A 16,557-nucleotide genomic window follows, 5' to 3' on the forward strand; every position below is an offset into this window, starting at 1 on the left:
TTCAACCGCAGAATTCCCTAGGATATTGACTTGAATGTTTGACATTAGAATCCCCCAGATCTCATAGGTTATGCATCCAGTTCTTTGAGATCCAGATTGACTGTTGATGAAAAACCAGGAATTTATTACTTCATTATCACCGAACGAGAGAAATGGAAGTCAAACCAAAAAGTGAACATTTATTAGCGTTAAAAGGTGCGTTTGAACAATCTTAACCAATTAGTTCTCAAAATACTGTATAATTGAATAAGTAGGAAAATTTATGTCGACCGCATCTGAAGCCTAAATTATTTGTAGATTTTTGTGTTTTAATTATCGAAAACTACTTCATCAAATTCCATTTATTTTTAGTTATGCGGCTTACGAGGCCGACACTTGCAAGTCCAATAATTGTATCTTGCGACTCGACGGATCTTCCGGGAAACACGCTCAACAATGAGCTTAAGAATGATAATACTTCCCTCCAGGGAATGGAGACCCTTGCCGTTGGTCAATTCATGATGTTGCCACAAAGTTTTGGGTAATAATTGATAACAGTGGCCGATATGATAAATTTTTTTCGATTTTCTTCTGGTAGCTTTAGTCTTAATAACGAGTAAACAAATGCTTAAAAATTGTTTCAGTAATATCTACTTGGGAGAAATATTTTCCAGCTATTTATGTGTTCACAATGGTAGTTCCCAATTAGTTAAAGACGTGATTGTGAAGGTAAGATTCTCTCATTGATCAGTATGCGTGATAATATTTAAATTGGCATAAATAATACTTCAACCAAAATCTATTACAGGCGGATCTTCAAACTAGTTCCCAACGAATACCTTTGTCTGGTCATAACGGCGTGCCTAAGGAACTAGGTCCTGATAATACAGTGGATGAAGTTATTCATCACGAAGTCAAAGAGATTGGGACACATATGTAAGAGAGTTGTAGTATTCTATAATATTGCAATTTTCACACTTTGGTGTTTTGCAGTACAGTAAGATTTTTCAATTTTTATTTTGTTGCTGTTTACGGGTAGTAATTTTGTGGATTCCATTTTGTAAAATCTATTGTTATTGGCATTGACATGATAACTTCAATTTTTATCAAATCACCGATTATTATCAGTCCGTGTTGCTTCTTTTTTTGAAAATTTCAGCTATCTGGTGCACTTTTGTGACGAAAATCAGTCTCTGCAAATCTGAACAGCAAACTATCTAGAATAAAAATTCTGATAGACAATTTCATTTGCAGATTGGTTTGCGAAGTCACGTATACTCCGACAGTTTCTGAACCTGTTCCATTATCATTTCGCAAATTTTTCAAGTTCCAAGTCGTCAAACCGCTCGATGTTAAAACCAAATTCTATAATGCAGAGGTAAATGATCTTCCCTTTAATGTATCTTTGTTTGAAAACTATGACGAAGAACGCATTAATGAAAATTCGTTACGCTATTTCTTTTATATTTAAAGGACCCGGTTATAAATTCGTCAAAAGTTTTTTAATAACCTTATGATTTTTCTAGTCAGACGATGTTTACCTGGAGGCTCAAATACAGAATCAAACTGCTGGTCCGATTTGTTTGGAGAAAGTAACACTCGAGTCATCCCATTTATTCAACGGTGAGATAAATTTCATAACTATGGTAGGGGAAAGAAAAAAATTTGACTTAAAATGCTTTTTTCACAGTAACAACCTTGAATACCAACATGCAAGGTGAGTCTATCTATGGGCGAGTGAATCTATTAGACTCTGGATCGAGTCGGCAGTATTTATACTGCCTTACTCCTCAGCCGAGCTTAACCAAGGATCCAAAAATGATGCATAATGCAACTAACATAGGAAAACTTGATATCGTTTGGCGGAGTAATTTGGGTGAAAGAGGACGTCTACAAACGAGTCAGCTGCAGAGAATGGTTTGTTTCAAAAGCATCAATATGCGTTTAATGTGTAAGGCTCAGCTGGTATTCGATCTAATTAATTTTTGTTTGTCTTTAAGGCTCCAGATTTTGGGGATTTGAGAGTAACAATGAAGGACATTCCACCTATAGCATATCTGGAAGAACCAGTGAACTTCAAATGTCGTATTGTGAATACTTCGTGAGTAATTAAAACCATTCATTGTCAGTGACAAATGTGTAGAGAACCTTTCTAATTTATCGAATTCAAATTCAAATAAAACTATCAAGCAATGTACGTTGTGTTTACAGAGAGAGAAGCATGGATATAATGTTGGGTCTAGAATCTAACAAGTCTATAGCATGGTGTGGCGTCTCTGAGACTGTGATAGGCACTCTTAAATCGGGAGCATCGTGCGACATTCCATTGTGTTTAATTCCGCTCGACACAGGGCTTGTTGTGAGTATTTATTTTCAAAGATTTTCATATTCAAAGCCGCATGTATAATGACAAGTAGTAAAAGAAATAATTTTCAATATATCATAATGAGAAATGGTTTCACGATCATTTTTGCCTTTAGACTGTTTCAGGGTTGAAATTAGTGGACACATTTTTAAAACGTGTCTACGATCATGATGACTTAGCCCAAATATTTGTACATCAAGTCGAGTAATTAATAATTATACAAATAGAAATTAATACTGGGAAAAGAGATTCTAATATAATATTTATTGTATAAATATGTAAATATGATCAATCATTAAATCTAATGATAATTACCTATCATGAAAGAAAGTTTATTATCAATTTATCAAAATTTTATACAATTATTTGTAAGGAAAACTCCTGTAAAACCTTATTCCGTTTTCATCCCTACAGATTTGTCACGGATTGACAAATTTTAAGAAGTATGAAGTTTGAATTTGACTAATTGCCGCGGATTCTTTCGATCCATCGAACATCGATACGTAGTTTCGATAGCATGCGTCGACCGGAAGTTGTTGCATAAAACGTCATCGAGTTTCGAGGCCTCGATCAGCATCGTTAAACTCCTCCTTTTCCGGTGTGGTTGTGTCAGAGGGTCTCCGGGTAATATTTTTCGTCTTTCATTCAGTACAAATTACACTTGTCCTACTGCTTGGAAAAAATTTACGTTACATTTCATTGGATTGGGTAAATTGAATGTACTGTTTTAACGCAAAATAATTACGCATTTATGCCCTACAGAATATTGTATAGACAATAATTACGCTCTGCTTTTGGCTCGATCCCAATCTAATGGAAAATGAAAGCTTTGTAGTTTACTAGTCCGCCTTAGAGCGGCGCTTTGTACCTGCATGATGACGTCACTAACACTTTACATAACGATGGATGCATGCCTGTATGTATGCATATACACATACATATAGGTATGTAATTTCCTACCTACCTACTTATAGCTATACCTACTACGTATTGCAAATTTTGAACATAAATATTGTTCTGTTTGAATTTCATTTCAATGGAATATTCATTGTAGCGAGAGTCGCGGCAGGGGGGGGGGGGGATTCTCTGGGCTCACTTATTTGAAATCGAATCTTTCTCTGTCGCAAGACTCATCGAACCCCCGGTTACACGCGCTAACGATACAAAATGGGAACAAACCGATGTATTTCAATTAATTCTCTGAACCGAATGTCACGATAGGAAGATTTTTCCAATTTCGACACTGCATCGCGGGCAAGGTCGTTATAAAGAAAGAAATAATAATCATAAAAATCGTATAGCATTCTGGGTAAATTTCAGGCTTTCCCTAGACTACAATTAAAAATGGTAGCCGAACAGTTGCGTCTCGATGCTCAATTTTCTCTGTTCTACTTCGATTTTCTTTTCTTTTCTTTTCGATTCATTGTTCAATGACCCAAATGTTGTGACATTGTCGTCACGCGATCAATTAATCAATGATGAAAATTACTTTAGTTTCGCGTATATATACATAAATCTTCGACGGATGTATATTATCGATCTGAACGTTGCGGGATATTTTTTCTTCAATTTTAATCTCCCATTATTAATATCGTATTTTTCCCTTTCTTCTCTGTAACTGGGCAAGAAAAAAATGTCCTCCCGAATTGTTTACCCGTAATATGTTTCATTTAAACGCAGTTAGAAATCGTGACGCAGCGGCGCTCGCCTGAGATGGTCATAGCGGCGGCTGAGGGGCGAGGGGAAGTCCCGCGCGCGCAATGCATGACGGTACGTCATGCCGCCAAGCGGGACGACGGGGGGGGGGGAGGAATCGAGGAGGGCGACGAACAAGACGGGATCACAAAATGGCGGCCAAGCTCGGGCCCGTGACCATATAGTACGGGAAAATTAGATATTATTGAACAATGTCGGGATATAATATAGCCAGTGATATCTAGTATTGTGAATACGTTGTTGTTTCGCATTCGGGAGGGTAAACAGGGGGTGAAATAGTGCATAATCGACGGTTAATACGGAAGTTGATTTTACTCGTGAAGGGGAATGATGCAGGTGAGTGGACGGGTTCGAAAAATAGTTAATTTTCGAGCTTTCCTCGCTATTATCATGAATAATTCTTTGTTTTTGTTTACGATATGAGCGTTACCGTTTATCTGCGATACAAATTTGCCCGATGCGACCGCGGTGTTGTTTGGAATAATGTAAAATACCCCCTGCGACGTGCGTTTTAGAAATCTGCGGCTAGAAAAAGCTTGTTAATTGTTAAAATTATTATTTACACCTTTATTTCAAGGGTTTCTATGTGTAGGGCGGGGCCTTGTGCCCCGACTGAGCCCAGGGACTTGACTCTCTGCTGAATGAATTTTTCACAAATTAACAAAGTCTTGATCATCCAAATAACCTATAAGTTTGTTTACATTCTACTAACAACGAGTTTTTTCAATTAAAATATCATTGTTCCAACCATATTTTCCCACAAAACAATTCCTCATTACTTTTCCCAGCCTTTGGTAACAGTTATTCAAATATTCGTGACGGACCCATTTTTGCAAATTGAGCTTAAAGTTTGGGCCGCACGCTATCCACATAACCTGCAACTTTTTACCTTGTGACATTACATCAAAAATCATAATTCTTACTGCTATTGGTTTTGGCAAATCTTCCAAACTCACCTGCAATTCTATTAAAACTTCGACCATCATTTTCCACATCATTTTCATATACTTTTACTCCTTCAATCGCTTTGTTTTATTGTGCGTAAACACAGCAGTGTTTCCAGTATTGATAAAACATTGTACCGATCTGTTTTGCAACCGTTTCATCCTCAAACCCACTTAAATTATTCATTTTTCTATCAGGCAATAATATCCGCATCGCATAGTATAAAAGACCAAAATGAACCTGCTTTAATCAAGACATCTATTTGATATTCTACAGCCATACTCGTAAGCTAAGAAATGTTGTTTTCGAGCTTAGTGTCGTCTGATTTTCACTGCAAACAAACCGTTCAGTAAAACATAAATTCGTGCAACATTCAATCTAAAAAAGTTATTGCAATGCTATTGTAAAAGCATATTTTATGATCGACAAAAATATTGTAAAACTTTTTTTTTTTTACAGTTAATCGATTACTGCTTTTAATGCTATTCAATTTTTCTGACAAAATAAAAAATGTTCTTGAATATATATATATATTTTTTTTTTTTTACATCAAGTTCACTGTGCCACACAAACTATTTTTACAAATTGAACTATAAAAATTACTGCGGCTCAATGCTAACTTGAACAAAAGAGATAAAAGATCTGAAAAGTGAAAGCATATCGTGTATTTGGAATTATATGCATTCCTAGTTGTTTTTTCTTTTACAAATTATGATAACTTCTCTGGTTAATAATACCGTTTGCTCATATTCCTAAACTCAATTATATGCTTATAATGCAAATTAATACTTACTATTGAGGCACTGGTATTATTTTCTTATAATTCGATCGGGATGCACGATTTAATTCTTACATAGTTTTGTTTCAAATTAGTGATGAATAATTGCATTACAGTGTATATTCATATTTCTTTTATCGAAACGTTTAGAAGTCAGTTTTTTTTATCGCTTAATATTATTTCTTTGATCGTTGATCAATGATTTGCTTTTTACATGTCTAGGAATCTGCATTCGATATTTGGAAGAGCTATCACATCACGCATATAAATTTTTTTCTCCAATCTATCACCAAACTGTTAAGACATCCAAATATAAATAAAGTTAGCTGGAAAATATTTGCCGGATAAATTTTGTCGGAGATCCTAATCACAACTAATCAATAGCTAATTTAAGATTACCTTATTTAAACACCTGGATTTACATATTGTACCCAAACGATTGAATCAACACTGAAATGTTGATGTAACTTTTGTATGTTTAAATAAACCCACTTATTATACATTAAAAAAAAAAAAAAAAAAGTATATAAGTCATTTTATTTCCATCCTTCTTGTATGTAATTATCTAGGCTTAGTACATAAGACGAGGTAAAACTATTAACAAGGTTGCATCGTTTGTCCTGGAATCTGATTCCAAAAGCTAAGAATGCTCATCGTCGATATCTGTGGATCAAAGGAATTTAAGGTGGATTTTCGCATGCCTGCTGTACAACTCCGATAAGACTGCAGTGTCGAAAAAAGGATAGCAAAATAATTTTAACTCTGGATAAAAGTATCAGATTTACTTCGCGGCGATAAAGAATAATTATAGAAGCAATACAAGCCACATTAGCAAGCTATAATTGTAATAAATTCGTTACTTCTGTTATACATACAGCGTAAACAAAATGGCGGATGAATCTCACAAAATGGCTGCTGAGAAATGTGCGGAATTTAATAAATATGAATTTAAATATGACATAGCAATGCCTGATCGAATAGATCCATTATAAATTTTACTATTTCATATTCGCAACAGATAGTCAAGCCTAATAGCGTTATTGTTATTATTATTAACACTGCTCCTGATGATATCGTTTTATTCAATTACTGGATAAACATTAGCACAGCATTTCCAAACAACACCGTGGTATCTGGTCTTTCTTATATCGATGACTATATAAGTGATTACTGGTTGGTTATTAGATTGAATATTTGGAATTGCATTTACAGAAAACTTTAGATTCTGAGTCTGGTAAGGAATCTGGTTCAGATTCGGAAAATGAGAGTAAAAGCGACAGCTCTTCGTCCGGAAGCAATTCTGGGTCTGGATCTGGCTCAGACAGGTGTGTATATGTATTAAATTTAAGTTAATTGAATTGAATTTAGTAATACATAATACGATGTCCAGTCGTATCAGGGAAAACTTGAATATTTAAGAAAGCGTATTATAATATCTGATTCAAGTTACGGAATATCTTTGGGAACAATCAGTAAATTGAATTCTGTTATATTTGAAATATTTTCATCTAACGGAGAGGTGAAAAGTATAAAGAAAGAGAAAAGTCTTCTTTGAAATCTATTTGACATCGTTTTGTGCAAAAACTAAAAGATCGGATGAAATGATTAATAGAACTAGATGAAAGTCAATTTTGGTATTTAAAATCTTGTCTTGTGGTTTTTTTTTTTTTTTTTTTTTTGAGGTCATATCGATACTTCTCACAGTTTCACGTGATTAAAAATCAATCAAGATAATTGCTGAAGCTTTGCACGCCAGTACTAACTTACTTTACCTTGCTGATATTATGGCTAACTGTTATTTGTTCTTTTCTTTTAATGTTGGAAAGTATAGAAACAAGGCATTCCATCCCACAATTGAGTATCAATTTACAATTGTTATATTTTTTTTTTTTTCACTTTATGTTCCGTACTTTAATTTAACAGTAAAGATTTCTTTGCCATATGTGTTAAACTTTGTAACAAAGATATAGACATTTTAATAATTATTACGTACAGATCATTTGGAATCTGAATACAATAGCCAGAATTTTATGAATTTTTCATATTCTGATCATTTTTAATTCTGTTATAGAAATCACTTAAGTTGGGCAAATTTTATGAAAATCTATGAAGCGATAAATACTCTTGAATATTTGTATTTTAAATCAGAACTTAGGAGTGGGAATTGGATCAAGTTCCGTGTTTGCCTTACTTGTTATTACATAGTTTCATCATATGTCAATACTGGAGTCACTGTGATTTTGATCGACGCTAAAGACAAAGTCAAACGATTAGTTACCACAGTGAACTACACACATGAAAATATTTCTTATTCAAAATGCTTGTAAAATTGTACGACGAAAGTATTACATCCGAGCGTAAAAGGTCAAAAATGATGTAGACATTTTTTTAATTGTCTTGTATTTACTCATTAAATTATAGACATTTTATCCACATTTTACGAGATGCTGAGACGTTAGAATTTAATATTGACAAAATTAAACCTGACATATTACAAGCGAGCAACACGTGGACGATTATCGTTATCAGATATTATTCCTGAATGACATTTTAATTTTAAAGAGAGATAATACTTGTCTCTGGTATTAATCAATATGTTATCTCTGAAATCGCAATCATTATGCGAGTGAACAGTTATCTCTTATTCATTCATCCATTCATTCAGCGATAATCACGAACCCCTTGAAGGAGGGTGAAAAAAAAAAAAAAAGTTTTACTAGTGTAACGAAAACAAAAATTGCTTGGCTGCTAACGCAGTGACTCTAGCTCGTCAAGCGGTTCTGGTTCAGCATCAGGTTCGGATTCTGAAAAGTCAGATAAATCGTCGAAATCGGATGCACCTGCACAAAGCGTTAGCATTCAAAGTAAAAGCTCGGTTCATAGCTCAGAGACAAAAGTTCGACATAAAAGCGACTCGAGTCGTGAATGGGATGAAAACCCAGACGTTTATGGAATCCGAAGATCGGGGAGATCCCGCAAGGAACCAGAGAGGCTCACTACGCAACGCGAAAGCGACGGCGATGTACGACGGAAAGTTCAAAAAAAAAGGTAAGAAGGATGAAATAGATAAAATTCTACCATAAGTAAGTATTTGTTGTGATTTGTTTTCCAAGCTTCAAGCCGTAGTTCTCAAGTTTTGTGTAATATCTTGATAAGCGATATAACATCTCACAGTCGCAGTCGTTTTACTTATTTTTTCAATGTCTTATTTCAGTACTCAAAATTCCTGGAATTCTGACAGTTCAGAGTCAGAATCGGATGAAGCTACTAAACGGAGACCTCCGCCAAGTAAATCGATAAACCGTCGAGCAGCGCAAAAGGTGAAAGAAAACACCCGTTCTCGTCATAAACGAATATCAGAATCCTCGGAGAATTCTTCGTTTGACAGCGATGATAATCGAAGGTGAATACGCATCAGTATTGATTTAAAAATGTACAGATCGCTGTGATAGTTAAGTAATCCAACATACGACTATTGACAATTTAGGCAAGTCACGCGACGGGCTGGGACAGCCGTCAGTTACAAAGAACAGAGCGAAGAGGGAACTGATAGCGAGGATATAGTCGAGGTTGATGAGGCATTGGCGACTCCGTTGGAGCCAGACAATGCCGAAACGATTGAACGGATTCTGGGGCAGAGAAGAGGGAAAAAAGGAGGTGAGTTTCATGAAATCGGTAGAAATTGTAGCAAAATTACATTAACTCAGCATAAGCAGACCGTCTATGATTTCTGGTATTTTATAACGAACGTGTATCAACTTTTTGTGCTTTTAGTTACTGGAAATGTGACGACTGTCTATGCTGTCGAAGAAAACGGTGATCCGAATCCTACAGATTTGGCGGACGAAGAAGCCGAGACACAGTATTTAATAAAATGGAAAGGCTGGTCGCATATACACAACACGTGGGAATCGGAAGATTCTTTGAAGGCACAAAAGGTATGAGAAAATTTTCGGACTTTTATTGAAACTGGAATATATTTTATTTCACATTTTAAACTGATATTTTATTCAATTTTCACAGGTGAAGGGTATTAAAAAATTAGAAAATTTTGTGAAACGAGAACGGGAGATCAAACAGTGGAGAGACTACGCTGGACCTGAAGATATAGACTACTTCGAATGTCAGCTAGAACTGCAACAGGATTTATTGAAAAGCTATAATTACGTAGAACGAATAATTGGTAAAAATTTGTTAATTGGTTTGCTTCAATCGACAAAAGACTAGACGAATCTTGTTTCTTCTGTTATTTATTTAAATAATATTTTTTTTTACAGCTGAATATAACAAACCGGATTCGGGACATCCAGATTATTATTGTAAATGGGAAAGTTTACCATATGCTGATGCGACGTGGGAAGATGGAGCTTTAATAATAAAAAAATGGCCTGAGAAGATTAAAGAATTTCGTGATAGGGAAGATTCGAAACGAACACCCAGTAAACATTGTAAAGTATTAAAATATAGGCCAAAATTTCATCAAGTCAAAGGGCAGCCTGAATACATGGGAAGGGGGAAAGACTTAGTCTTGAGAGACTATCAAATGGACGGATTAAACTGGTTGATTCATTCTTGGTGTAAAGAGAATAGGTAAGCCGCCGCGAGATATATATTATATATTCGAAATACGGTATCAGAATTCAAGCGAGTACCGATAATCTAGCAAGACTGTTAACCAAAGATGACTTATTAATTTATTCTCGTTTATTTTTTTCGTTCTCAGTGTTATTCTCGCGGATGAAATGGGTCTAGGAAAAACTATACAAACTATATGCTTCCTTTACTACCTCTTTCACACGCAACAGTTGTACGGACCATTTTTATTGGTTGTACCATTGTCTACGATGACGTCTTGGCAAAGGGAAATGGCACAGTGGGCACCAGATATGAATTTTGTAACTTACCTTGGTGACGTGACGTCTAGAAACGTGGTGAGTGTTCTGAACTTGGCAGAATATTTTTATTGAATGTTTTCTCTCTGTTTTCTGTTTACTCGATGTATTTATATGGTTTACAGATTAGGGAGTTCGAATGGTGTTATAGTTCAAAGAGATTGAAATTCAACGCAATTTTGACCACGTACGAAATAGTTTTGAAGGATAAGACGTTCTTGGGGGCTATAAATTGGGCCGCTCTGCTCGTCGATGAGGCGCATCGTCTCAAAAATGATGATTCACTTTTATACAAAGCATTAACAGAGTTTCATACAAATCATAGACTTCTTATTACCGGAACTCCGTTACAAAACAGTTTGAAAGAGTTGTGGGCATTGCTGCATTTTATAATGCCTAACAAGTGAGTGAATCTTTTTTTATTTGGTATTAAATAATCCGTAACACTGTTTTGAATTCTTTAAGCGACGTGTATTACAATTTCTTTCAAACAAATAGATTCAACTCTTGGGAAGAATTCGAAAAAGAACATGACAACGCGGCGCAAAAGGGTTACTCAAAGCTTCACAGGCAATTGGAACCATTCATTTTGCGTCGAGTCAAGAAAGACGTGGAGAAATCATTGCCGGCTAAAGTTGAACAGATATTACGTGTCGAGATGACCTCTTTGCAAAAACAGTATTACAAGTGGATACTTACTAAAAATTATAATGCCCTTCGCAAGGGTGTTAAGGGATCGACGACGACGTTTCTCAACATCGTTATAGAGTTGAAAAAATGTTGCAATCATGCATTCCTGACTAAGCCAACGGACGGTGAAAGGCGAGAAAGCAACGAGGATTATTTACAACAGATAATTCGTGGATCGGGAAAATTAGTTCTGTTGGATAAACTGTTAGTACGACTCCGAGAAACTGGTCACAGAGTTTTGATATTCAGCCAGATGGTCAGAATGTTGGATATCTTAGGGGAATATCTGCAAAAAAGGCATTTTCCCTTTCAAAGATTAGATGGAAGCATAAAGGGAGAGCTCAGGAAGCAAGCACTGGATCATTTCAATGCAGATGGCTCGCCAGACTTCTGCTTTTTACTGTCAACCAGGGCTGGTGGTCTCGGAATCAATTTAGCAACAGCTGATACTGTTATTATATTTGATTCTGATTGGAATCCGCAGAACGATCTGCAAGCCCAAGCTAGAGCTCATCGTATAGGTCAAAAAAACCAGGTAATTTATCTAGATTTGGTCACTCCGGCAACATTTCTTCCAATTGACCAACTAATGCAGACTTTGCCCTGATTATCGTTTGACAGGTAAACATATATAGATTGGTAACAAAGAATTCGGTGGAAGAAGAAATAGTTGAACGTGCGAAGCAAAAAATGGTGCTCGACCATTTAGTCATACAGAGGATGGATACCACGGGAAGAACCGTCTTGGATAAAAAGGGTCCCAACACAAATAACAACCCTTTTAACAAGGAAGATCTAAACGCCATTCTGAAGTTCGGTGCCGAAGAATTGTTCAAAGATGAAGAAGACGGGGATGAGGAACCAACTGTAAGTTTGTTCGACCTAATTTAGATCAACTTCAACGTCTTTGGCAATAAAAATCGGCTCCTTTGTTTGTTTATAGTGTGACATCGACGAAATACTGCGTCGTGCTGAAACGAGAGACGAAGCCCCGGCAACAGTGGGAGACGAACTTTTATCAGCGTTCAAAGTTGCCAGTTTTGCAGCATTCGAAGAAGAGACAGAGCCGATTCCTCAGCTTAATGAAATTGACGATGAAAGTAAAGATTGGGTGAGCATTGTTTGCACAGTTGTAAACTGATTGTTGATGTACAAAAGTAACTTTTGGATCTAATCTTTTCTTTGCAGGCTGAGATTATTCCTGAAAATTTTAGAAAAAAGCTTGAGGAAGCGGAAAAATCTAAGGAAATGGAGGATCTTTATCTACCACCCAGAAGTCGAAAGACTCTTCAGCAGATCAATCAGTCTGGCGAAGGTAACTTGTTTTAGAAATCAAATGCAGTTGTTAAGGTTGCCATTTATCGAATGAAAAACATTTGATTTATCCAGTGATATAATTCCCAAGGAAATTACTCGGCCTTCTGTGAACACATTTTCCTCATCATTTTTTAAAAATATCGTTGATTTGAATGTATAAATCCAATAACATGATATTGACATAACGAACATACTAAATCTACATGGATATTTTATAGAAGGTAGAGGTAGGAAACGCAGAAAAACTGCAGGCGACGACAGCGAAGATGCTGAAGATTCGGGAAGCGAGGCAGAAGGCAGCGACGATGAGAGGCCTAAAAAGCGGGGTAGACCGAGAGTAACTCCCAGAGAAAATATGAAGAGTTTTACCGACGCCGAGGTGAATTGATTATTTCAATTTTATGCGAAATTTCACTCCACAAGATTGATTTTAAACGATACAATTTTTAATATTCAGATTCGAAGGTTCGTCAAAAGCTACAAAAAGTTTGGGGCTCCGCTGAAAAGATTAGATGACATTGCAGCTGATGCTGAATTGCAAGAGAAGCCTATGTCTGAGTTGCGCTACTTGGGCGAGCAGCTAAGAGTCAGATGTGAGGCTTGTTTGGCAGAGTTTGAAACTATCGCTAAAGAAAACAAAGGGACTGAAGAGGAAGGCCGTGGCCCAGGGCGGAAGAGAGGAAGAGGTCCAACCTTTAAAGTTGGCGGCGTTATGGTAAATGCAAAATCCCTCTCTGCTGCTGAAAAAGAATTGGAACCCCTCGATGCAGCGCTCCCTGCGGATTCTGAGCAGAGAGCTAATTGGCACCTTGATGTAAAGTAAGTTCTTATCAGAGTCTATTAAAGTTGTGGATAAATTTGGATAAATTCACCATATTAGACAACGATTGTCAATTACCAATTATGAATCGATGTTTAGATTGAAACCTGCGAACTTTGACTGCGATTGGACTCCCGACGATGACTCGAGGTTACTTAGAGGAATTTATCATCATGGAATGGGATCTTGGGAGGCGATTAAATTAGACGCCAATTATAAACTTGGTGAAAAAATTCTCCCTCACAACGATAGTAAACCACAAGTTAAACAGTTAAACACACGAGCTGAGTATCTATTAAAAGTGCTCAAGAAGCAGATGGACCTTAAACTAGGAGTGGTGAGTTGTATGATTGATTATTTTTGGTATCTTACGCATTCCAAAGATCCCTGTGTGTGCACAGTTTGTAACGATAAAAAATTGTGTTTTTATTAGCTTGTAACAAATTGTTACGAACCTCTTTCCTGCGCACAAGAAGCCTAGCAGGTGGAAAAATCGATTTTTTTTTCCTGTTATCCACGTTCCCTGTCTTAATTGTTTCCTATTCCTTCTCAACAGGGATACGTCCTGTTCTCCCAGATCCTTACTAGATCCGAGGTAATATCGTCAGATTTGTTTTTCAGTTCAGAAATGAGAATTCATGTATGAAAAATGCGAGCGAAATCTGCCCTGTTATTTTCATACTCAAGTTTACCATTATATTATTTATTTCAGACCAGAACAAGAAAGCCTCGCAAGCCTAAGGAGATAAAAACTGTTATCACTAAAGAAATTGTTGAGGAGAATGACAGTTCCGGAGACGAAAACAAAAAGCTTAAGCTTAAGCTGGACAAGGTAAAATCAAATTTTCATGAAATAAAGTTCGTTTGCAACATCAGGGAAGATATTTCACAATAGATTATGAAATATCAATACTTAAACGGAACATTTCAGCAACCGGTTAAAAAGGAGGAAGAGCCTTTGTGCAAGAAAGAACCGAAAGAAGAAGGCGAGGTTACGTCGGATGATAAGAAAAAGGACAAAAAATTGAAGAAAGAGAAGAAAGAGAGCAGAAGAGGGAAGAAAAACAAACAACCTGTTGGGCCAATGCATTTTACGGCTAACAATGAACCGAGAGCTCTTGATGTTCTTGGTGATCTTGATCCGTCTATATTTAACGAGGTAAGCATTATTGTTATTATTTGAGCAAGGTTGAGCAATCCAATTGACGTCTGGATATATTTCAATTTGAAAGTATCTCATTGTAAATTTTCTTAAGCTATTAGTACTTAATCATGATTAATGATCAAATTTACAGTGCAAGGAAAAAATGAGGCCTGTCAAAAAAGCTCTGAAAGCTTTGGACAGGCCGGATCAGTCATTGAGTCAGAGCGAACAAGTAACGCACACCAGGCAATGCCTTGTTCAAATTGGGAATCAGATAAATATCTGTCTGGCTGAGTACAAGGATCCCGAACTTATAAAAGAGTGGAGAAGTAATCTGTGGTATTTCGTGTCTAAATTTACGGAATTTGATGCGAAAAAATTATATAAGTTGTATAAACACGCGACTAAAAAGGATGATACTAGCTCGAATCCAGTATCTAGTCCCGAGAAGAAGGAAGAAACTGTCAATCCGAAGGTAAGTCTTGGACGACAATAATTTGATGCTAGGTTTTACAAACTAATCAATTTTTTGCTAATATGTGCGGGAAAATCTTTTCATTTCAGAAGCATAATGAAAAGTTGCACGATAAACATGCCGAGAAGCACAGTGAAAAACATGTAGAAAGACATGCGGATAAGTGGAGCGATAATTCGCAATCCAAAGATAGTAGCAGCAAAGATTCACAGAGACAACAAGTGAAACGTAGAATAGACGACGTGGAGGAGAATTCAAACAGCAGTACTCCAAACAAAAAACATCAATCTATTACCTCGATTGCAAATAGTACAACGACTGGTTCCACGACGACAGTAACAACAACCACAACGACGACACCAATTGCTACAAACACTCTGACGGCAAACTCGAATTCGAATTCCAGTAATTCATTGAGTAGCGAACAACCGCCCAGGCACAAGGAATCGAAAGAGATTAAACACAAGGAAATGAAAAGAGACAGAGATCGAGATAGGGAACGGGAAAGATCCCATGGCGAAAGAGGTTTGGATAGATTAGGCGGAGCGAAAGACGAGAGAGTGAGGAGAGACAGCGGAGGTTACAGCATCGGTGGTCATTACAGCGGAGGACGAGAAGACGATCATTGGGTACCCAGAGATGGTAGAGATCCTCGAGACGGCAGGTAAGATGTGACGTGATTGCACTTTGCAATTAGTTTATTCATTGACTTTGTCACAGTCAATTGTTCATTAACGTTTCGCTGATCGACAGGTTTGGAGATCATAAACGAGAAAGATTCGAATCTTACGGGCGTATGCCTAGCGGTTATCATCGCGACAGAGACAGAGAACGTGATCGTGGCATGCATATGAACGAGAAACGAAGGTATGCGTTACTTATTCATATAGAAATTCACCTTTTTTCGCATTCTTCGACTGTATTAAAGTTTATACGAGTACCTATGAACAAATTTACTCTTCTACCAAGACTTGAATTTCTGAAACCATTATCTTTGCAGCGATTACTATAGATATCCATCAGGCCCTCCGGGTTATGGATATGGTGGACCAGGAAGTTACGGAAGTGGAAGCAGCGGCGGTTATCCACCCTCGGATCTCCCTCCTGGCCATTTCAGAGGGCGAGCGTACCCAGGGGATGGATATCCTGGCGATTGGAGGCCCAACAAAGACTATAGACGTGATTACGACCGTAGGCCACCTCCACCGAATGCAAATTCCTAGTGCTCCTTCCTCGCCACCGTCCTTGAGTGTGTCGTCAACAGGTTGTAAAACCTGGTTAAAGTCTCCTTGTCGTCTATCATTCATTTCAATGTCCTCGTGCCCCTTGTGAATTGTGCTCTTGAGGCAAAACTTGGAAAGGTTTGCCTTTTGTACTCTATTACAAGTGCGATATCCATTACTGTCATTCGAAAAGTTGATGGCATTTAACACGGC

General features: G+C 36.9%; 2 protein-coding genes across 2 annotated transcripts; both read left to right on the forward strand.

Annotated features, from left to right (window-relative positions):
- Window positions 1–35: 35 nt before the first annotated feature.
- LOC124414985 (trafficking protein particle complex subunit 13) lies at window positions 36–2,652 on the forward strand. The gene is made up of 10 exons (XM_046896194.1): window positions 36–195; window positions 352–520; window positions 624–708; window positions 788–915; window positions 1,234–1,357; window positions 1,506–1,602; window positions 1,670–1,896; window positions 1,980–2,080; window positions 2,191–2,338; window positions 2,460–2,652. The coding sequence occupies exons 1-10, from the start codon at window positions 153–155 to the stop codon at window positions 2,550–2,552; spliced, it is 1,215 nt and encodes a 404-aa protein (XP_046752150.1). The 5' UTR covers window positions 36–152; the 3' UTR covers window positions 2,553–2,652.
- Window positions 2,653–3,623: 971 nt separating this feature from the next.
- Window positions 3,624–16,557, forward strand: LOC124414975 (chromodomain-helicase-DNA-binding protein 1). The gene is made up of 23 exons (XM_046896176.1): window positions 3,624–4,396; window positions 6,996–7,108; window positions 8,541–8,831; window positions 8,998–9,186; window positions 9,271–9,440; window positions 9,558–9,721; window positions 9,807–9,966; window positions 10,061–10,373; window positions 10,507–10,714; window positions 10,801–11,078; window positions 11,174–11,900; window positions 11,987–12,232; window positions 12,309–12,476; window positions 12,554–12,680; window positions 12,901–13,061; window positions 13,140–13,501; window positions 13,602–13,839; window positions 14,215–14,334; window positions 14,434–14,661; window positions 14,798–15,121; window positions 15,211–15,785; window positions 15,875–15,988; window positions 16,122–16,557. The coding sequence occupies exons 1-23, from the start codon at window positions 4,388–4,390 to the stop codon at window positions 16,342–16,344; spliced, it is 5,508 nt and encodes a 1,835-aa protein (XP_046752132.1). The 5' UTR covers window positions 3,624–4,387; the 3' UTR covers window positions 16,345–16,557.

This window comes from Diprion similis, chromosome 14 (genome assembly GCF_021155765.1).
Source record: "Diprion similis isolate iyDipSimi1 chromosome 14, iyDipSimi1.1, whole genome shotgun sequence".
Lineage (NCBI taxonomy): Eukaryota > Metazoa > Arthropoda > Insecta > Hymenoptera > Diprionidae > Diprion > Diprion similis.

Excerpts from the sequence above, each read along its gene's own strand:
- LOC124414975 (XM_046896176.1), top strand. Across the intron at positions 8,832-8,997 it reads CGGAAAGTTCAAAAAAAAAG|TACTCAAAATTCCTGGAATT; the intron begins GTAAGAAGGATG and ends GTCTTATTTCAG. Across the intron at positions 11,079-11,173 it reads CATTTTATAATGCCTAACAA|ATTCAACTCTTGGGAAGAAT; the intron begins GTGAGTGAATCT and ends TCAAACAAATAG.
- LOC124414985 (XM_046896194.1), top strand. The coding sequence starts at position 153 with ATGGAAGTCAAACCAAAAAGTGAACATTTATTAGCGTTAAAAG. Across the intron at positions 2,081-2,190 it reads TGTCGTATTGTGAATACTTC|AGAGAGAAGCATGGATATAA; the intron begins GTGAGTAATTAA and ends TTGTGTTTACAG. Across the intron at positions 2,339-2,459 it reads CGCTCGACACAGGGCTTGTT|ACTGTTTCAGGGTTGAAATT; the intron begins GTGAGTATTTAT and ends TTTTGCCTTTAG.